At 49.0% G+C, this 21,659-nt stretch overlaps 2 protein-coding genes across 3 annotated transcripts in view; both read right to left on the bottom strand.

The window, feature by feature from the left end:
* The window catches only part of LOC121166651 (D-aminoacyl-tRNA deacylase 1), a 107,449-nt gene extending 92,907 nt beyond the window's left edge, over positions 1-14,542 (bottom strand). The window contains exons 1-3 of the mRNA XM_040995874.1: positions 14,453-14,542; positions 12,521-12,611; positions 9,342-9,577 (exon numbers count right to left, since the gene is read on the bottom strand). Coding sequence (XP_040851808.1) covers positions 9,342-9,577; positions 12,521-12,611; positions 14,453-14,495 — 370 coding nt within the window. The 5' untranslated portion in view covers positions 14,496-14,542. The remainder of the gene's footprint in view (positions 1-9,341; positions 9,578-12,520; positions 12,612-14,452) is intronic.
* Positions 14,543-18,264: 3,722 nt separating this feature from the next.
* Positions 18,265-19,175, bottom strand: SMIM26 (small integral membrane protein 26). 2 transcript variants are annotated; one of them, XM_040995869.1, is made up of 2 exons: positions 19,025-19,175; positions 18,265-18,525 (listed from the first exon to the last, which is right to left on the bottom strand). In XM_040995869.1, exons 1-2 carry the CDS (start codon positions 19,137-19,139, stop codon positions 18,338-18,340), a joined length of 303 nt encoding a protein of 100 aa, XP_040851803.1. In that variant the 5' UTR covers positions 19,140-19,175; the 3' UTR covers positions 18,265-18,337. The 2 variants fall into 2 exon arrangements, with proteins under 2 accessions (XP_040851803.1, XP_040851805.1); XM_040995871.1 differs by having other exon boundaries at positions 18,265-18,516.
* Positions 19,176-21,659: the final 2,484 nt, after the last annotated feature.

Raw genomic sequence — 21,659 nt, 5'->3', positions numbered from 1 at the left:
GCACAGAGCAGGATTTCCGGATGGGCCAGATATGGGAAGAAAGCGCCACGCAAAATCTTTTGAGGCTTGAGGTCATTTTTTTCTTCTTTTAACCATTTTTTAAGATTGATTTAATTTTATTGGAAATGCAGATTTACAGGGAGGAGAGACAGAGAGAAAGATCTATCCACTGGTTCATTCCCCATGTGGCTGCAACAGCTGAAGCTTAGCCAATCAGGAGCCAGGAGCTTCTGGGCCTCCTATGTGGGTGCAGGGTCCCAAGGCTTTGAGCCACCATACAGCTTTCCCAGGCCACAAGCAGGGAATCAGATAGGAAATGGAGCAGCCGGGACAAGAACTGGTGCCATATGGGATCCTGGCACTTGCAAGGTGAGAATTTTAGCCATTGAGCCATCACACCAGGCCCCAAGGCTTGGGTTTTAAGCGCATTGATTAGAAACTGAATGTAACATGTAACAGGACAGGAAAATAAATAAATAAATAAATAAACTACAAACACACATGGAGTGAACAAGCTGAAATGAAAACAGTAAAAACAAAAGCAAAATAATGAATGATTAAACAATACAAATAACTAGACTTGCTTAGGCATTAGTTTTCTGGAGGAAAAAATATTAAAAACCCAAACTCTGAAGGAGAAAAAGGGAAGAACTAGAACTAACCATAGTGAGAGAAGAGATAAAGCCCTAGACAATGGAGCTCTTTCCACATCACACAAACATCTGCCTCTGCATCCTGCAATCACGTGAAGGAAGGAAACTGCCGAGTGAGCTCTGCCCAGGCGGACCAGGGTGCTGGGAAGCTGCCCAGGGCAACAGCCAGAATGTCTGACCCAAGGGTACTCATTACATTAGCAAGTTCTATTACAGCAAACAATTCCAAGTGCCAGTGCTTGGCACAGCAAGTTAGGCCAGCATTTGCAATGATGGTATCCCAAATGGTGGTTCGAGTCCCGGCTCCCTGCCTCTGATCCAGCTCCCTGCTCATGCACCCTAAAAAAGCAGGTAGACACCTGCCACCCACATGGGACACTGGAACAGAGCTCCCGGTTCCTGGTCTTGACCTGTGGTGGTCTATTTGGTAAGGGAACCAATGGACAGAAAATCTTTCGCTTGTAATTCTGCCTTTCAAATAAATATATCCTTAACACATAAATAATTATCTATAGGGTGGGCATTTGCCCCAACGGTTACAACTCCAACTAAGATGTGCACATGCTGGGTCTGGCACAGTGATGCACCAGGCTAATCCTCCACCTGCAATCACTGACATCCCATATGGGCACCAGTTCATGTCCCACCTGCTCCACTTGCATGCAGCTTCCTGCTTGTGGTCTGGGAAAGCAAGAGAGGATGTTTGAGAGAGTTCTTGGGTCCCTGAACCCACGTGGGAGACCCAGAAGCTCCTGGCTTCTGATCAAGCTTACAGCTCAGTTCAGGCCGTTGGGGCCATGTAGGGGGTGAACCAGTAAATGGAAGATCTTTCTCTCCATCTCTTCACTCTCTGTAAAATCTTGCCCTTCAAACAAAAATAAATTTTTTTTTAAAAAAAGATGCTCATGCCCCATATGGGCTTGCTTGAGGTTTGAATGCCACCCTTGGCTTCTGATTGCAGCTTCCTGTCAGCCTGGGAAGCAACAGGTGGTGGTTCAAGTACACTGGGTCTCTGCCACCCACACAGCAGACCTGGCTTCTCGCATCCCCAGAGCCTGGCTCCTGCCAGTGCAGGCAGCTGGGGGGTGAAGCAGCAGCTGGCGGCCGTCTCCCTATCTCTCACACTCTCTGCTTCTGTCTCTGTCCTTATGCCTCTAATCAAAACAAGCCAATGAAGAGATAATTTCCATATTGAAACAGTCCAGGCTTAGAAAAGATTAGAAGATTTCCAACATATTGTGCAAGACTGCTATCACCCAAACATTAAAATCAGACAATAGAAAGACTGGTAAATTTAAAAAACAGACAGGTTGGGCCCAGCAGCATGGCCTATCAGCTAAAGTTCTCACCTTGAGCGCACCGGGATCCCATATGGGCACCGGTTCTAATCCCGGCAGCTCCACTTCCCATCCAGCTCCCTGCTTATGGCCTGGGAGAGCAGTCGAGGATGGTCCAAAGCCTTGGGACCCTGCACCCATGTGGGAGACCCGGAAGAAGTTCCTGGTTCCTGGCTTCGGATCGGCATAGCATCGGCCGTTGCGCTCACTTGGGGAGTGAATCATCGGACGGAAGATCTTCCTCTCTGTCTCTCCTCCTCTCTCTATATCTGACTTTATAATAAATAAATAAATCTTTTTTTAAAAAATCAGGTCCATTTGTCTTCTGAATACAAACATGAAGATTCTACATGAATGTACAGGAGGTCTCCCACAGGGTACACTAGGACACCAGCAGTGACCAATGAAGGCTTAGCCAGCACTGCTCAAAGTTGGAAAACACATTCACAGCACACACATTTGGAGGAAAAGACACTGGGAAAGATCCACTTATCTTCCTATTGAAAATGAAATCCCATGGCTAGTGTTGTGACCTAGTGGGCAAACCTGCTGCCTGCAGTGCCAGCATTCCATATGGGCACCAGTTCAAGTCCTGACTGCTCCACTTCCAATCTACCTCCTTGCTAATGTGCCTGGAAAAGCAGCAGAACATGGCTCAGGTGTTTGGGCCTTGTCACATGGGACATCTGGAAGAAGCTCTGGCTCCCAACTACAGATCAGCTCAGTTCTGACAATTGTGGGCATTTAGGGAGTGAACTAAAAGATGGAAAATCTCTCTCTCTGTGTAAGTTTGCCAATGGCGGGCAGCACTATGGTTCACCCGCAGGCCAAGGCCAAGGGCAGGAAGTGTGGCAGAAAGCCACAGCTGCACAGATGCAGAAGCAGAACAGGTGTGCAGCTGGCACTAGGAAAAGGCTGCAGTGTTGCTAAGTCCTTTGTAATGGAGCATGCTAGAACATGCTAGAAGACAATTACTGTCACAGACACTACGGTTCACCAATCTATAACCTGAAGGTTAGAAAACTAACATAGACTACTTCCTGGAAGTTGGCAAGCTGACTTAAAATTTAACATAGAAAAAAAAAAAAGGAGGGGGTGGGGTCAGCACCGTGGCGTAGTAAGTTAAGCCTCTGCCTGCCGTGCCAACATCCCATATGGGCACCAGTTCAAGTCTAGGCTGTTTCATTTTAGATCCCGCTCCCTGCTAATGCACCCAGAAAAGCAGCGAAAGATGGCCCAAGTTCTTGGACCCCTGCACCCACATGAGAGACCGAAAAGAAACTCCAGGTTCCTGGCTTTGGACTGGCCCAGCTCTGGCCTTGAAAGCATTTGAGGAGTGAACCAGCAGATGGACAAATTCAATCTCCCTCTCTTTCTCTCTCTCTTCCTCTTTTCTCTGTAGATCTGCCTTTCAAATAAAAATAAATAAGTATTTAAATGAAATGAAAAGAAAAAGGAAGGAGATGGCAAGACATTACAGAGCTATGTGAAAGCAAGTCGCCCGACCTGGCCCACACGTGTAGCAAACTCACTAAGTCACACAGTGCGCCACAGCCTATAAACAGAAAGAACAGGAACGAGATGTACAAGTTCATAAAATGCAAATGAAAATTGCACACGAGGTGAAGCTGGACTCTCCAACTAGCGAAGTACATGTTTTCTTTTCTTACATTCCTTTTTTTAAGACAGCTTTAAAAATAAATGGTTGTAGGACTCTATTCAATAAACACCTGGATGGCAGATAAATTTTACACCCATGCTTTATGTTTACCCAAGATAAACTCAAAATAGATCAAAGGCTCCAAAGTAAAAAAAAAAAAAAAGTATAAAAGCACTGGGTGGCGGGGGAAGTGGGAGAGAGCCATATTTCTCTCTAATCCTGGAGTGGAAAATGTAAAAGGAATCACAGAAAACTCAAGTTCAAAATCCAGCAGATATTTCAAAAAATTGTTGTTGCGATTCTGTTGCTTCCATCAATCCCTGAAGCTAGGTCAAAGGGCAAATCACAGCAGATGTAAAGCGTCTGACAGTCGCACAGCACAGAGGAACAGCTCAGAAACAAAGCACCTGACAAACAACAGGAAAAGGGACAATGCACACGGACAGCTCACTGCAAAGGAAACCAAAGTCACTCACCCACATCTAAAAGATATCCAACACACCGAGGACCATAAAACCACAAGGAGATGGCTGGCACTGCGGTGCAGCACCTTCAACCACCACCCACCATGCTGGCATCCCCTATAAAGACACAGATTCAAGTCCCAACTGCTCTCCTTCGCATCCAACTCCCTTCTAATGCTCCTGGGAAAGCAAAGGAGCACAACCCAAGTGCTTAGGCTCCTGCACCCACATGGCAGACCCGCACAGGGTTCCAGATTTCCTAGTTTTATTCTGGACCAGACCTGGCCTTTGCACCCATCTGAGAAGCAAACCAGCACATGCAAGATGTATCTGTCTCTTTCCCTCTCTCTGCCAGTCTACCTTTTAGAGAATCTTAAAAATAAAACAAACAAAAAATACAATATCTGTAGACATCTGTAGAAAAATATGAGTGAAATATGTCAGATGGGCAAAACTTTAACAGTTTAAATATAGTATGTGGCAAGCAGTGAGGCAGTGGCTGCTTCTTACAATCCCTCTCCCATGGGTGGATCTGCCAGCACGTGAAGTAGCCTACATACAAATACATCTACTGCACCCCTGGTACCCAAAGAAAAAAAAGACGTTGGGCCTGGCACAATGGCCTACCAGCTAAAGTCCTCGCCTTGAACGCACCAGGATCCCATATGGGTGCCGGTTCTAATCCCGGCGGCTCCACTTCCCATCCAGCTCCCTGCTTGTGGCCTGGGAAAGCAGTTGAGGATGGCCCAAAGCCTTGGGACCTGCATGGGAGATCTGGAAAAAGTTCCTGACTCCTGGCTTCATATCAACACAGCACCAGCCGTTGCAGCCACCTGGGGAGTGAATCATTGGACGGAAGATCTTCTCTGTCTCTCCTCCTCTCTGTATATATCTGATTTCGCAATAAAAATAAATAAATCTTAAAAAAAAAAAAAAGGCGCACAATGGGAACAGGCTCTGAACGAAGTAGCACAAGTACTAAGTCGGCCAGCCCAGGCCACCCACGCCCAGGCAAAGAACGCGCAAGAACTGTTAAAATGAAGAGACGTGCAAGAATCTCTGGGACACACCATCAATTTAATAATAAAGAAAAAGTCAAACAGAGTGTCACATGCTACCTTTTGAATAAATCACAGATTCATGTTTGCTCATAGTTTTCTACTATGAAAAAACTAACCAAAATGATTACTTCTAGGAAACATGAGAAATTAGTTGGATGGGGGTAAAATAAGAGGCACACTTCCCAGTGTGGACCTTCTAGCATCTGACGTCTGCGTGACCTGATCATACCATCCACTACAAAAGGATGGGAAAACTGAAGGATTCACGTTGCCTAACTTCAAAACTCACTATGAAGTTACAATAATCAAAACACATAGTTCTGGCATAATAGATACAGAGAGTGCACAGACTCAGAAATAAGCCTGTACATTTACACGTAGTCACTTGATGTTAATTTTAAGAGGACACTTTTCAACAGTCACGGGATGCCTGGACGTCCAGCCACAACGTGTGCCACTAGACCCTGACCTCACCCCACATACACAGATTAACTCCAACTAGAGAGGTTTTTTTTCAAAGATTTATTTTATTTTCATTGGAAAGTCAGATATAGAGAGAGGAGGAGAGACAGAGAGGAAGATCTTTCGGCCATTGATTCACACCCCAAGTGACCGCAACAGCCAGAGCTGTGCTGGTCCGAAGCCCAGAGCCTCTTCCAGGTCTCGCATGTGGGTGCAGGGTTCCAAGGTTTTGGGCTATCCTTGACTGCTTTCCCAGGCCACAAGCAGAGTTGGATGGGAAGTGTGCCTGCTGGACATGAACCCTGCTGCTCCAGAGGAAGCTCCTGGACCCAGGCTTTGGATTGGCTCATCTCTAGCCATTGCAGCCACTTGGGAGTGAGCCAGCAAATGGAAGATCTTTCTCTCTACCTCTCCTTTTCTCTGTACATCTGCCTTTCCAATAAAAATAAATAAATCTTTAAAAACAAAACAAACAGACAACAACCATGTTTTCTGAAGCAGGCATTTGGCCAAGTGGCTAAGCCACAGGTTAGAACATGCCTGTCCCACGCCAAAGCACCTGTGTGCAATTCCCAGCTTGGGCTCCTGCTTCCTGCTGATGTCGTCTCTGGGAGGCAGCACTGACGACTGAGAGACAGGTGCCCTGACAGCACGTGGGAGACCTGGACAGACCTGGCCGGAGCTCCTGGCTGGGCCCCCCAGCTGCCGTTTGCATTAAGGGAACAGACCAGCAGACAGGAGCTCGGACAGTTCTCTCTCTATGTCTCTCATCTCTCCCTCCCTCTCCCCATTTCTCCGCCTATGTCTCTCCCTCTTTCTCCTTCTCAAATAAGCTTTAAAAAAATGTAATCAGGCCTTGACATCACAGTCCTTGCCAAAGTACACAAAATGGAAAGTTCACTCACATTGCTAACATGATTTAAGTATAAAAAGAGTAGAAAAATAAACAAATCCATAGAAATTAAGAGCTAACTGTGAAGCAAGAGCTACAGGTGGTCTCATGGCTCGCGGAGAGTTTTGTTTGCATGAGCAGCTGGGAGGGCCTGGGCAAGGTCAAGGTCATCCAGCACATGGGCAGTGTTTGAAACTGAGATGTCCGCCACTGCTGTTGCCTCAGCTCCATGGCGCTTTGTGCTGCTCTAGAACATTCCCCACCTCCTGCCTTGTCCGCCTCCTCTGCTTCCCATCTGCATCTGTCAGGCCTCCTGGCCTCTCCTACCTACTCAGCCACGCTCAAGGACATTCGCCAGGGTTCTGGATGGACACCAGGTTAAAGAGAAGAGAGCGGCACAGCTGGAGGCCAGATCTTCCTTCGCCCTGGAACCAAGATTGAATACAAAGCTATAGAATTGTTTCTGCTATGGGATGCTATATGGCCTTGTCCTAAAATCCTGACTTGGTGGCAGGTAGCCAAGCCCTTGAGCCATCATGTGCCTGCAAGGGTGGATATGAGCAGGAAGCTTGATCTGGAACAGAGGCCGAACTTGAACCTGAGTGCTTGGCTACAACACGTGCACATTGTGAGCAGTATTTTGACCGCTCTTCTTAACATCTCACCCACATGAGACTCTCAGATTGAAATCTTGGCTCCTGGAAGCAGCCTGGCCCAGGCCCAACTGTTACAGACATCTGGGGAGTGAAAGAGCAGATGGGAGCTATCTCTGTTTCTGTGTGTTTCTTTCCAGCTTTCAAATAAAATGAAGATAAATAAATGAATTTTTAATTTAAAAAGGGGAAAAAGGGATTCAACAAGATAAAGAATGGAGAGATCTACTTTGTAAAAGGCCTGAAACATACAAAGCCCAGATGGGGTTCCCCAGTAGGTCACACAATGATAATAACCACAATTTTGAGAGTATTTGAGGACAACACAGTAATGACTTTGTCCTCCAGGTTTCCTAGTCCACACAGAACCAAGAAACGACTCGGGATAATATCACCATGGAGACCACAACAAACAGGAACCAAGACAGGAGGCTCTGCTGCGCAGCCAAACACCTATCACTGGGTTTGTGCAGGAAGAACTGGGACTGGAAAGGGAATGCCAGAACCATGCATGCCCTGGGTGGAGGTGACAAGGAATGCAGAGAAGAAACCAAAGTGACAACAATCTTCTCTCTACTCAGACTTCACAATAAATAGGAAAAACTAACCAGAAATGCAAAATAAAGTTTCAGTTATAAAAGCAAAACTGAAAAGAAATATGAGGCCTCAGACCACAAGGTCAGCACAGAAAGCCACCACCTACAAGGCCAGCATCCCATAGGGTTGCTAGGGGGGTCTGGCTGCTCCACTTCTGATCTAGCTCCCTGCTAATGCACCCAGGGAAGCAGCAGAAGATGGCCCAAGTACTTAACCTTCTGCACCCATGTGGAATGCCCAGATGAGGCTACTGACCCCTGCTTTTAGACCCACCCAATTCTGAGCACTGCACCATTTGAAGAGCAAATCAGTGGTTGAAAGATCTCTCTCTCTATATATATATATAGCTCTCCAATCCAGCACTCTGCTAATATACTGGGGGAAAAGTAAAAGATAGAACCTGCATAGGAGACCCAGTCGAAGCTTCTGGCTCCTGGCTTCCACCTGGCCAGTCCTAGCTATTGCAGCTATTTGGGGAGTGAACCAGCAGTTAGATCTGTCTTTCCCTCCGTCTCTGCAATTCTGACTGTCAAATAAATAAATAAATCCTTTTCAAAACTAACTTCATCTGTTCCTTTTTACTTCTTTAATACAGCTGCAAAAAATTAAAGGACAAGTGCTGGCACAGTGGCTCAACAGGCTGATCCTGCTATTTGCAGTGTCGGAGTCCCATACAGACATCAATTCTTTTTTTTTATTAAGAATTGTGGGGTTTTTTTTTTTTAAGTTGGAAAGGCAGCTATATAGAGAGAAGGAGAGACAGAGAGAAGATCTTCCACCTGCTGGTTCACTCCCCAAGTGGCTGCAACAGCAGGAGCTGAGCCAATCTGAAGCCAGGGGCTTCTTGCAAGGTTTCCCACATGGGTGCAGCATCCCAAGGCTTTGGGCTGTCCTTAACTGCTCTCCAAGCCACAGGCAGGAAGCTGGATAATAAGTGGAGCAGCTGGGATATGAACCAGTCCCCATATAGAATCCAGGTGGGTATAGGCCAAGGATTTAGACTACCATGCCAGTCCAGGACATCAGTTCTAATCCAAGCTGCTCCACATGTGGTCCAGCTCCCCAAATACAGCTTAGCAAAGCAGCAGAGGATGGCTCAAGTCCTTGAGAGAACTGGAAGAAGCTCCTGGCTTTGGATCAGCTGAACCCCAGGTACTGCAGCAATTCATGGAGTGAACCAGCAGATGAACAAGATCTTTGCCTCTCTGTCTCTCCTTCTCTCTATAAATCTGCCTTTCCAATAAAAATAAATAAAGCTAAAAATATGTACATACAAATTAAAGGACATTATGGCTCCTACTGAGGCTCACAGTAAATTTGTCTTCCACATGGCTGACGAAGCAATCAAAGGGACATCACTGTATGGGACCCAGTGCTAGATTACTGCAGACTGTCACAGTGTGCCAGGCACAACCATGGGGCAGCGTTTAGCAAGACAGCAGCAGCCACCACAGTTAGAGTGAAACAAGTCATGAGCATCAACAACAATTCTCCCGGGAAGGAGACACCGCGCCTCCAGCTGACTCGGTCCTCCACTCCTGGGGCAGCCACCCTCAGCCTACCTTTGACGAGCTCCGGCCGGTATGTCTTCCGCAGCTTCTCCAGGAAGCTGTTGTAGAAGCCCTCCGCCTGCTCTGAGGGCATGGCAAGGTGGAAGTCAGGCTTGTTGCCCTTGAGCACGCACTGCAGGGTGAACTGGCTGACGCACAGCACCTCGTACTGCTTGTCCATCACGCTCTTGGACCAGTGCTTCCCGCTCTCATCCTCAAACACGCGCAGGTTTAAGATCTTTCGGACCCTACAGGGGTAGAAATAGTGGTGGGAGGAACCCAAAGGATAAAACACCCTCAATACACATCCCAGGAATTGTACAAAACAGGAACATAATGATGATGATTGCGTGGCTTACAGAGGAACGACCTTAGCAGAGTTATTCGACCAGCCCAAGGCACAGTTTTCCCATCTGTAACATAGAAGTCCTATCTCCTGGAATGATTTGGGGATTTCCCCCTTTCCTACCAGTCCTTCTGGGTCGTGATGGCTATAGGAATGGGAGGGGGAGCCCTTCAAAGTGCAAGACGTGTCAAAACAGGGGCCCGCTGTTAATCTTCCATGGAAGAATTCAATCTTTTTTTTTTAAGATTTATTTACTTTTATTGGAAAGTCAGATTTACAGAATGGAGGAGAGACACAGAGAGAAAGATCTTCCATCTGCTGGCTCACTCCCAAAATAACCACAATGGCCAAAGCTGAGCTGATCTGAAGCCAGGAGTCAGGAGCTTCTTCCAGGTCTCCCACATGGGTGCAGTGACCCAAGGCCTTGGGTCATCCTACACTGCTTTCCCAGCCTATTAGCAGAGAGCCACATAGGAAGTAGAGCAGCCAGGATATGAACCAGTGCCCATACGGGATGCTGGCACTTGCAGGCAGAGGATTAGCCAGTTGAGCTATTGTGCTGCCTTTGAAGAATTCAGTCTTAGCACAGAGATCCTGAGAGTCCATTTCTACACCTTTTCTCGGAGCTACTCCAAACGAACGATCCAGCTAGTACTCTGCGGGAAAACTTACCACTACTAAGTAAAAAAAAAACATTTGGAAAAAGGCACCTTGACAACTCTCACCTGCTCCCCAAGCCAGAGGGCAGCTCTCTCCATCGCATGGATAATGACATAGCCCCCTTGGCAGGGAAGCGGCCCAGGCCGAGTTTACAAGTTCAGCCTTGAGAAGCACGGTGAAAAATCACCTGCCTAACAGCTGAAAGCCTGCCTGGACAAGTGTCTGTGTGCAAGGACTCGATGGCTCCTATCCCCCAGGCGCCCTCTGTGCCAGGCACCACGCATCACCCCCACACCACAGCCAGGACTGCCTTACGTTGAGTCACATCTCTGACCCATCTCTACTACAGTCACAAAGATCAGACCCAAAGCCCTGTGTCTAAGCACTGCCCCCTCTGCTGTGTGTCCAGGGACAGCTAAGAACCTGGCAGCACTGCTGCAGTGACACAGCACTGTCCTTGTCAGTGACCACCACCTCATGGAGAATGAGGTCCCACGGCTGACTTCCTATCTCGTACAAAAGGACAGCGGAAGGCCCGGCAAAATAGATTAGTGACTACATCCTTGCCTTGCATCCACCTGGATCCATATAGGCGCCGATTTGCGTCCCAGCTGCTCCACTTCCTATCTAGCTCCTTGTTTATGGCCTGGGAAAGCAGCAGAAGATGGCTCAAAGCCTTGGGACCCTGCACCCGTGTGAGAGACCCAGAAGAAGCCCCTGACTCCTGGCTTCATGTCAGATCAGTTCTAGACGTTGTGGTCACTTAAGGAATGAACCAACAGATGGAAGATCTTTCTCTTTCTCTCTTTCTCTCTGTAAATCTGTCTTTCCAATTAAATATATATATTTAAAGGACAACAGAGTCCGAGGCCCCAGGGGCAGCATAAACAGCTTGTAGCATCTCAAGTCAATGTCCAAGAAGGGCTGAGGAGCAAGGAGAGCACAGAAGGGGCTGACCAAGAGAGCCAAGCACACAGCAGCAATGGCAAATGCCTGACCTCAGTAACCAGAGCACCTGCTTCAAGGTCAGACAGCCCATATTCCAGGTCAGCCTCAGGCCTCTGGCCGAGTGGGTGGGCAGGACCTGCAGCAGGGGTTTGTCTATGCGGTCCAAGTTCTTAGGCATACATGTACAACTGGGCATTTGGAAAAGCCAATAGAGTGCACAGATCAGGTCTGGCATGGTGACATAGTAAGCTAATCCTCTACCTGCAAGCACTGTCATCCATATGGGTGCCAGTCCGTGTTATGGTTGCTACACTTCCGGTCCAGCTCCCTGTTCATGGTCTGGGAAAGCCACAAAGGATGATCCAAGGCTTTGGGTCCCTGCAACCACGTGGGAGACTGGGAAGAAGCTCTAGGCTCCTAGCCTTGAACCAGCCCAGCACTGGCCATAGGGGCCATTTGGAGAGTGAACCAGCAAATGGAAAATCTCAATCTCTCTCTCTCTGTCTTCCCCTCTCTCTGTAACTCTTTCAAGTAAAAGAAATAGATCTTAATTTTAAAAAAGAAAGAAAGAGAAAGAGAGGGGTGGAGAAAAAGTACCCAGATCACTTTGTGTCCAAATTTAAAAGAGAAAGCACGTATAGGAAAAGAAGCTGAGCTTTTGCATTAAAAGAAAAAGAGACCCAGTCCTCACCAGGAGGAGCCAATCAGAATGGAAACTAAACGGGCCTCCTCTTTCCCCATCACTGTCCGAGCAGGGCAAGTTTTCAGACTACCTTTCAGTATCCAGATCTGAAACTGGACAATAGATCAAGGAGACAGACACAGAGCTCACCCAAACACAGAGCACTATGGGAGTCCCAGCATGGTCACCATATACCCCATTCCAACTCAGGGACTGAGAGAGGGCAATCCAAAGGCCGGTGTGGTGGCATAGAATGGACACTGGTTCACGTCCCAGCTGCTCCACTTCCAATCCAGCTCCCTGCAAAGGTACCTGAGAATAACAGTGAACGATGGCCCAAGTGTTTAGGCATCTGCTACCCAAATGGGAGATGCAGACAAAGGCCCTGCTCCTGGTTTGGACTTGGCCTGGTCCTGGCTGCGGTGGCCAGCTGGAGAGTGACCAACAAATAAAAGATCTCTCCCTCTCTCTGCCTCTTTCTGTCTCTCCCTCTCTAACTTTGATTTTCAAAACAAATAATACATTAAGAAGAACAAAGAAAAAGAGGCATCTTACATGTGCTCCAGTTCCTTCTGTGTGTCTTCCAAAGAAATTCCCAGCAGCACACAGAGGCCCCGTCCAATGGTGCTGATCTGCTCACCTCCAACTGCAAGGAAGCACAAGGCAGAAGAAACTGGGAAACGCCCACAGGTACCTACAGGAAGGCCTTCCATGCCACAGAGCTGCCTCACAACCCCGGCACTTCACATCGCTGGGCACAGAAAACTGAGAGGAGTCCAGAATGCCATGCAAGGTCACTAACATCCACCCACGCCACGTAAGGCTGGGAAAGGACGAGAGCTGCCGAGCAAAGAACTGGCACACGGCAATCCTACCCGCGTCACCTTGGGTGAGACACCTGAAACTTCCCACAATTGAGCGTGTGTCCACCAAAAAAAAAAAAAAATAACACTGCTTTTCTTCCCCTGGGGAACCCTGTTCAACATCATCAATTCTCATAAAGGAGAGTTCCATGCTTTTTGGAAATCAGCAAAGCTCAAAATATGACACAAGCAGCACAAAACAGAAAAAGTGATGCGTTTCCTTCTTGCTGCAGCCCAGAGAGAGACGGCTGCATACAGACTGGGCTGCACGTCTAAGCTTTGCCTCAGCACACTACTCTCGTGCCCCGGCTAGGTAGCAAGGTTACCTAGGGAGCCAGGGCTGTCCAAAGCTGTGCAAACCAGGACTGTCACCCACAGAATACATCTTTGGGCACACACTGCTCGCATCTGGGTGCTTAGCCAGATACGTATCCCATTACCCTCAGACAGTACCTCATATGCTGGCCTGGTACCTGGGCCGAGATTCCTCACGGTAGGGTGAACTGAACCCCATATTTCAAATGGAGCTCAAGATGGTTTTTGAGTGTCTGTGCCAACTTCTTGCCAAGCATTCTTACTGTGTCTTATTATTCATGCACTGAGCTGACATTCCACTCAGTAATAAAAACGTCCTCTTCGTCATTTCCTTGCTGTTGGTTTCTACTGGACAGTAAGTCATAGATATATGGACCCAAGGGTTCAGATCCCTTTCACCCACATCGGGACCATAATGGCACTCCCGGCTCCTGGCTTCAATGTGCCCAACCCCAGCAGCTGTGGCCTTTTGGGAATGGATCAGCAGGTGAAACAGCTCTCTCTATCCCTCTCTGTAATTCCGAAGGGAGGCAGAGGGACAGGGAGGACCAACGGACGTCAGGCCTCCATATGACATGGTTTGTTGAGGGTATTCTCCTTTGCGTGTAGGTTACACTTTGTGGACACAAGAAGGCATGCTTGATACAGATCACTTTGAAAGGGGAAGGTAACTGGAACGATCTGAATGGAAACAATCCCAGCCATAAAATTTTCAGGAAGACAAAACTCGTCACTCAAATTTTTCAACATTCGTCTTTCTACGTGACCTGGGTTTTTGAAATGACTGCAAGTTTCTCTACCCATCGGCTAGACCCGTGCCTCAAGCACCCAACAGAACGCAAAGGGATGAATAATGGCTGGGCATTTCTTGATGCCCAGGAAATCACGGGGGGCTGGGAGTACTATTTCGTCTTGAATTCTTGGGCGTCCAGGCCGGGGGGCTGGGTAGTGTTGTGTGTCAGCAGGGTGGTGGGCGCTGGTCACGTGAGGCATGCTGGCCGCCCGTGCGTCTCACCGGCCGGGCATCAGGCTCCTGGCAAACTGGGCCAAATGGAGCATTTAAAACCGAGAGCGGCAACCGGCGGGGCTCCTCCTCGGGGAACGCTCCCCGCGCGTGTTCGTGCACATGGCCAGGGGATGCTCGCAGGTGCACAAGGACCCCAGGCGGGAGAGAGAGTGGGTCGCGGGCCGCGCCGGGGCCGACCAGGCACCGACGACGAGGGCGCTCTTCGGCTCCCGAGGACAGCGAGGAAAGGGGGTCCCCCAGGTGAGACTGCCGGTCGCGGGGCCCCGGAGCCGCCTCACTGACCTGTGACGCTGGCCCGGGTGACGCGCTGCACCACGGCCTTCATGGCGGCGCCGAGCTCCGTGCGGCCTCGGCCTTCGCGGGCGGCTCTGCGGCAGGCGCCCTCTGGGGGTGACACCCGGAAGTGCGCGCGGCGGTCCCGTCAGCCCCGGTCGGCCACGCCCACCCCCGGCGGGGCTCCCAACCCGCCCACGACCGTCAACCCCGCCCACACGGGCCGCGCCCGCGCCGCCTAACCGTAGCCCCGCCCCATGCTCCGCCCCCACGCCCTGTCCTTGTTCCCCAATGGCGACTAAACCCCAGCTTTGTCCTAAGTCCCATTGCTAACTCTGCTCTTCCTGTTTCTATTCGTCTGTCCCCAGACTGTCCCAAATTCTTGCTGTCCCGGAGGCTTGTCAGATATTAGACCACAAAAGGGTCAGCTGCCTGAAAAAGCCAAGTAACTTATTAATCTGTCTTGGCCATTTCATGATAGTAAATAGGTTTCCATTGTAGAATTGATTCTTCCTGTAACACTGTGGCTTACACCTGCATCACTTGTGAGCATGGATAACAGCCCCTGCTTCGCCACTTCAGATCTAACTCCGGTGCTAACGGCCTGGGAAAAGCAGTGGAGACAGGTCCAAGCGTTTGAGCCCCTGCCACTCATGTCGGAAGACCAGCAGGAAGCGCCTAAGATCTAAATCTTTTTTCCATTAAGTCAGTGTGTCCACATATATTGACCTAAGATCCCTTTATAGACTTAAAAATGATAAATGAGGACCCAGACTCTATGGCTAAATCCTCACCCTGCGAGCGCTGGAATCCCACGCGGGTGCTGGTTTGTATCCTGGCTGCTCCACTTCCCATCCAGCTCCCTGCTTGTGGCCTGGGAAAGCAGTCGAGGATGGTCCAAAACTTTGGGACCCTACACCCACATGAGAGACTAGGAAGAAGCTCCTGGCTCCTGGCTTTGGATGGACTCAGCTCCAGCCATTGCAACCATTTGGAGAGTGAACCAGCAGATGAAAAATCTTTGTCTCTCCTTCTCTCCATAAATCTGATGTCTTTCTCATGAAAATAAACCCAGATGGCTGAGTTCCCGCTGCTCGGGCTCTGCCCGGCCCAGGGCCACGTGGGCACCTAAGGACTGAACCAGCATGTGGGAGCTCTCAGTCTCTGTCTATGCATGAAAGATATAGATCACACAATGCACAAATATATGAATATACCTTTTCAAACGCCATTGTGTTATAATTGCCTGTAACACTCAGTTTAGTGAGGCCAGTGACATGAGGTAGTAGGTTAAATTTCTGCCTGTGGTGCCATGTGGGCACCAGTTCATGTCCTGGCTGCTCCTCTTCCAGTCCAGCTCTCTGCTCATGGCTGGGGAAGCGGCAGAAGATAGCTTTAGTGCTCAGACCTGCAGGGAACTCCAGGTTCCTGACTTCAGACCAGCCCAGCTCCAGCTGTTTTGCCCATTTGGAGAATGAATCAGTGGATGGAAGACTGTCTCTCCTCTCTGTAGATCTGCCTTTCAAATAAAAATAAGTAGCTCTCATGCATATACATATATATTCAGTTTAGTAACCTGCTGTATAGGTTTGCGTCCAAATGCATACTTAAGGAAGTATAAGGCAGTGTAGAGAAAGACCCCATGATGCAGTTCTCAGCACTTACCCCCATTCTGCAGGGATGCTTGCCAGTACTTGACTGGAAATGATGGGGCCTGTGATGGGAGAGTGAAGGAGAGGTCTAGAGTAACAGGGTCCTGACTGACCAAGTATCAGCTGAGAAAAAAGACAGCAGCAAGAGCAGTGCTGTGGTCTGTGGAGTGGTCTGCATGTCCCCCAGGGGCCTCCGTCCTGAGGGGTTGGTCCCCACAGTCTTGCATTTATGGGTGATGGCTTACTGGGTTTATGACCCATCGGAGGTGAGAGGGCTGGCTAGTTTCTGTCTCTCTGACCTCCTCCCCCACCATCACCACGTGATATCCCACTCTCCACCATCCTCATCAGACACCACACCAATGGAGCTGCCCCACCTTGGGCTGTGGACTCCCACAACTATGAACTGAAATGCATTTTCCTCCTTCCTCAGCAACCACTTTCAGGGATTTTTTTTTTTTTAAGATTTATTTTTATTGGAAAGGCAGGTATACAGAGAAGGAGAGGCAGAGAGGAAGATCTTCCATCTGCTGATTCACTCCCCAAGCGGCCACAACGGCTGGAGCTAAGCCAATCCTAAGCCAGGAGCCAGGAGCCTCTTCTGGGTCTCCCATGCGGGTGCAGGGTCCAAGGCCTTGGGCCGTCCTCGACTGCTTCCCCAGGCCACAAGCAGGGAGCTGGATGGGAAGTGGGGCTGCTGGGATTAGAACCAATGCCCATATGGAATCCCAGTGTGTTAAAGGCGAGGACTTTAACCGCTACGCTATTGTGCTGGGCCCTCAAAATAAATAAATCTTAAATTAAAAAAAAAATACCCAGGGTGGGTGTAGGACGGCCTAGGCTAGGTCTCTGCCTCTGCTGAGCCATGCGTAAGCTGTGTCTGGGTATGGACCAGGTTTGGCTGGGCTGTAGTACCCAACAAGAACTGAAATGGGTGAGGGCCGGTCAGGAAAGGCCACTGTTCCTGTGGGACAGGAGGTGGACTAAGTAGGGCTGGCCCATGGACCCACCGGTGTGCGAGATCTGGCACTGGGAGAGATCTGGATGGAGGAGCCTGGGGAACTCCTCTGTCGGGACACACTCCCTGCAGGTGAGTACAAGAACCAAGACAGGGAGCAGCCCAGACCAGGCCAAAATACAGTACCCACTGGCATACATTTGGCACAGGTCGGGAGCAGGCCAGGCTGGGTCAGTCCATATCACCAACTGGCAAATCCAAGTGCCAGAATGGAGTGTGGGTCAGGCTGGGTCAGGGCACAATACCAGCCAGTCCACATGAGGGCAGGACTAGGGGCTGGCACAGCTGGGCTAGGCTGTAGCCCCACCAATGTGAACTGGAATTGGGCGTGGGCCTGGCCTAGCCAGGCTACAGCACCCACTAGCAAATGCCGAGGTGAGGCAGTCTGTATCTGGCCAACACTGTGCTGGGGAGAGCAGAGGCAGATGAGCTTTGCATTCATAGCTGGGAAGGAGTAGGCTGTGTGTAGGAGCTACAGAAAGGGAGGAAAACCAGCTGAAGAGCGGCAGGCCAGCCAGGCAGGCCAGCCAGGCAGGCTCTGCGTGGTATTCACATTGTGGTTCCTAATAGCAGGCCGTGTGCAAAGCCCACCACGCTGAGCCTTCATCCTGAGCTGCTGCAACACCCTGCTCGTAAGGATCCCCTTTCGAAGCAAGCTCACCTGGTGAGTCTGCTGCCTGCAAGCCGGGATGACCAGCCCAGAGACCGTGAGGCAGTTACACGGTTGTCCTGACTCAGCACTCCCAGCACCCACAGGCGGCCTGCCATCCAAACCCGCTGGAGAAACATGGAGTGTCTGCTCTGGTCCCGAAGAACAAACCACATCGGTACAATTCAGGAGTCACGACCTCATATGGAACCCTCTTATGCAGGACCCAGATTGCAGCTGTACATCCCGAGTGCAGCATGGAGATGTGCTGCCTCTAACCTTAACGGGCTCACTAAGATGGGGTCTAATGCAAGCACAGAGCGGCTGTCGCCAGTTCCCGAAAACTGGCCAATGGAGGCTTAGTGTGCAGTTGCATGTCAGCCTCCCACTCTAGCGCATACAGAGGAACCCTCCCTGTCCAGTCTCTCGAGGGAACACCCATGGCACCCAATGAGTAATTATAATTTTTACAGAAAAATTACAGTGGGTGCTTTACACAAACAAAATGGAAATCAAACCATTTATCAAGATTCAACGCTGAACCCAAGTTCTGCTTTTCAGAGTCCAACAGCGGGTCATGACCCTGGGCCACGGCCACCAGTCCATGATTTCCAATAATTGAGGATTTTTTCAGTGATTGGAACAAAATCTTCCCGAAAGGTGATAGTCGTTTCCACGTAAAACCCTTTAGGAGGCTCCAAGATTTCACTTGTTGGAGAGGAAGCTTCTGGTGCTGGGACCTCCTTTTGTTCCACTTTATCATCTTAGAAAGAAAAAAAAAAAAAAGAACGGATTTATTACAGAAAATTAAAGATTTAAAAAAAAAAAACATAACCACTGTGGTATTAAGATGTTTTCCATACATTCATAACACCCACTCAACTCCTTGTTTCTACAGAGTTCCAAAAGACAGGAAGATTTTCCTACTTCTTCGCTGCTGAAAGTCCTGTAAGCTTTTGCTTGCAACAAGGGTTCTTGAACCGGATTCGGCGTGGGAGGGCACGCGTGCAGCTGAGCGGGTGAGATGCCCAGGTGTGATTCCCCGCTCGCTCCGGGCTCCAGCATTCGGAGGTGAGAGGCGGCGCCCACGGTCCCTGCCCTCTTCACAGGACTCCAGCTTTCAGCCCGTCCCGGCTTGGCTCAGGTCTGACCTGGCCACTGACGGCTCTGCAGAATTACCGTGAGGTTTAGGGCCCACAAGAAGCCTCCCCACCACCTGTACCAGAGCGGGTCCAAGGGCAGGTGCCGGCGGAGAGCCCTACCTGCTAACTTCCTCTTGCGGTTGAGCAAATACACCGAGCCCAGCACGGTCCAGGCGCCCACCGCGTAGACCACAGACATCCGCCGGTACCATAACGCCGCCTGCTTGGGTTGCATGTCGCCCCGGGTGGAAGGACTGGGTCCTCCTAGGACCCGGCGAAAGGAGGGACTACCGGATAGCGCGTCTCAGCCACCAACGGGAAGCCGGCCACCGATGCATCTTGGGAAGTGTAGTTCCAAACGTCGCAGTCCCTGGCTCCAGGGAAGCTAACGTGGGTAGGGAGACCCTGCCTACCACGTGATGGGCACCAGATGACAGCTTCTCTGGGCACACTTATCATTTGGGAAATGATTATGCCAGCTTAACGAAGCTCAGATGGGGTTTGAAAAGGTCAACTCCGTCTCCTTTTGGCGGCTCTCAGATCTAAACCTCAACGTTCCTTCTGCCCTTTTTTCCTTCCTGGGCTCAAATCTGAGTGGATATTGGATTCCCCCCAGGTTACCAGCAGTCCTTCCCGCGTGGTCTGGGTCCCTTTGCTTTGCCTCCATCATTGATACCTAACTCCTGTCCCCGCCCATTTCTCCTGACTGACGTGGATCCTTCCACCCGTGGGCCCGCCCACCTTTCAGCTCCTCCTCCTACACATGGTTCTGCATCTCTGAAGCATCTGACATCACTGACACTGCCTCCCTCCCCCGTGGCTCAAACTATTAAAAAAAAAAACTATCTTCAGCCCTACAGAAGTCCACACCTACACAAACGAACCCTAAATGGACCACTGACTTCAAATAGAAAAGCTGAAGATATCAACTAGGAAGAAAACATAGCAGAAAATCTTTGTCATTGTGAGGTAAGCACAGATTCCTAACAATACAGAAAGCAAAAAATTGATGGCGTGTTTTGAAAAATGAAACTTTACCCCTTTGTAGTCACAGCCAAGGAAAAGACAAACCATAGCATATGCAAAATATACATACATCCAGGATATAGGAGGCCTTCTTACAATTGGATTAGAAAAAGGCAACCCAACTGAAAAATAGCACGTTTGGATGGAATGAAAGCTAGACATATGGCCAATAAACACAGGGGCCTGATTTATCACCAAATGTAACTTCTGTATTTTGGGACCTGTGTTATGTTGCCTACAATGCTGGCGTCCCATAAGAGGGCCAGTTCTGGTTCCTGCTGCTCTGTTTCTGGGCCACCTTCCTGCTGATGCACCTGCAAAGGCAGCGTACAATAAAACAAGTGCTTGGGCCCGGGCACTCATGTCAGGGACCTGGATGGAGCTCAGGGCTCCTACCTTGGGGCGGGCCCAGCCCTGGCTATTGTGGATGTTTGGAGAGCAGACCTTAGTTAGAAAATCTTTCTGTCATTCTTCCCTTCAAATAAAGCAAATCTTTAAAAAATCTGCATTTTAGCATTTTATAATGTGAAACAACTACATGCCTGTTGGGATGGCTAAATTTGGCTTAGGAACATCAGGAGTTGTAAGAATTTGGAGGAACTACAGACACTCACTAGTGGGAACATAAAATGCTACCTTTTTGCAAAACTGCATCTTTTTCTTTTAAAAAAGAAAACATTTCTTTTTATTGCGAAGTCAGATATACAGAGAGAAGGAGAGACAGAGAGAAAAATCTTCCATCAGGTGATTCACTCCCCAAGTGACCACAGCTGCCAGAGCTGCACTGATCTGAAGCCAGGAGCCAGGAGCCAGGAGCCAGGAGCTTCTTCCGGGTCTCCCATGTGGGCGCAGAGTCGCAAGGCTTTGGGCTGTCCTTGACTGCTTTCCCAGGCCACAAGCAGGGAGCTGGATAGGAAGTGGAGCGTCCAGTAATGAACTGGCACCCATACGGGATTTCGGCACTTGAAGATGCAGAATTAGCCTGTTGAGCCATGGTACCAGTTGCAATTTATGTATTCTTCATGAAGGATCTCAAATAAAAATTGTGCTGCCACAATGAAACTAATTCTACACAAAGGCACAGAAAATAAAAGCTTTTTGAAATAAAATGTGACCGTTCCCCACTCAGGAAGAGAAAGGCATAACATAGAGCAGAGAGACAAAAGGGCAGCATACACCTTTCTTTATCCCTTTTAAATCTTTTTTAGCTGTTTTTTTTTCACTATTTTTTTTTAGCAGATACAGCTTCAGACAACAACAGAATGCATCCAGATGGTCTAACACGTGGTCCATGAGCTCCCAGTTTTCCCTCTCCACATATTACCTCTGACACACCATTTACCTCAAACTTTTTTTTGCCAGTTTTTCCTTGTGAGAACATAAACCCCAGAATAGGAAGTTTCTATTGGCTTTATTACCAGTGCCTGGAACACTGCTCCATTCACAGCAAGTGCTGAATGGTTGTGGAGTGTACAAAAAATAAGTTTTGGGAGAAAATTATCTGGGGCCTAAACTTTGACCTAGCAAAGCTGCTAAGTTTGAAGACAAAGGACTTGTTAATAAATATACTTAGATCCAGTGCATTATCTCCAAGGTCCTTTTTTTGGAAAAGTCATTCGAGATGACAATATGCCTTAAGGAATAAAAGGAAGAGTGGGACTAACTCAGCATCCAAAGATTCCTGGGTAACAGCCATATAACAAGCCTACAAAAACAAAAGCCCAAGACC

This window comes from Ochotona curzoniae, unplaced genomic scaffold (assembly GCF_017591425.1).
Source record: "Ochotona curzoniae isolate NIBS_2020 unplaced genomic scaffold, NIBS_Ocur_1.0 patch190, whole genome shotgun sequence".
Classification (NCBI taxonomy): domain Eukaryota; kingdom Metazoa; phylum Chordata; class Mammalia; order Lagomorpha; family Ochotonidae; genus Ochotona; species Ochotona curzoniae.
The sequence above is the reverse complement of the archived record's forward strand: the minus strand, read 5'-3'. Positions and strand labels throughout refer to the sequence as shown.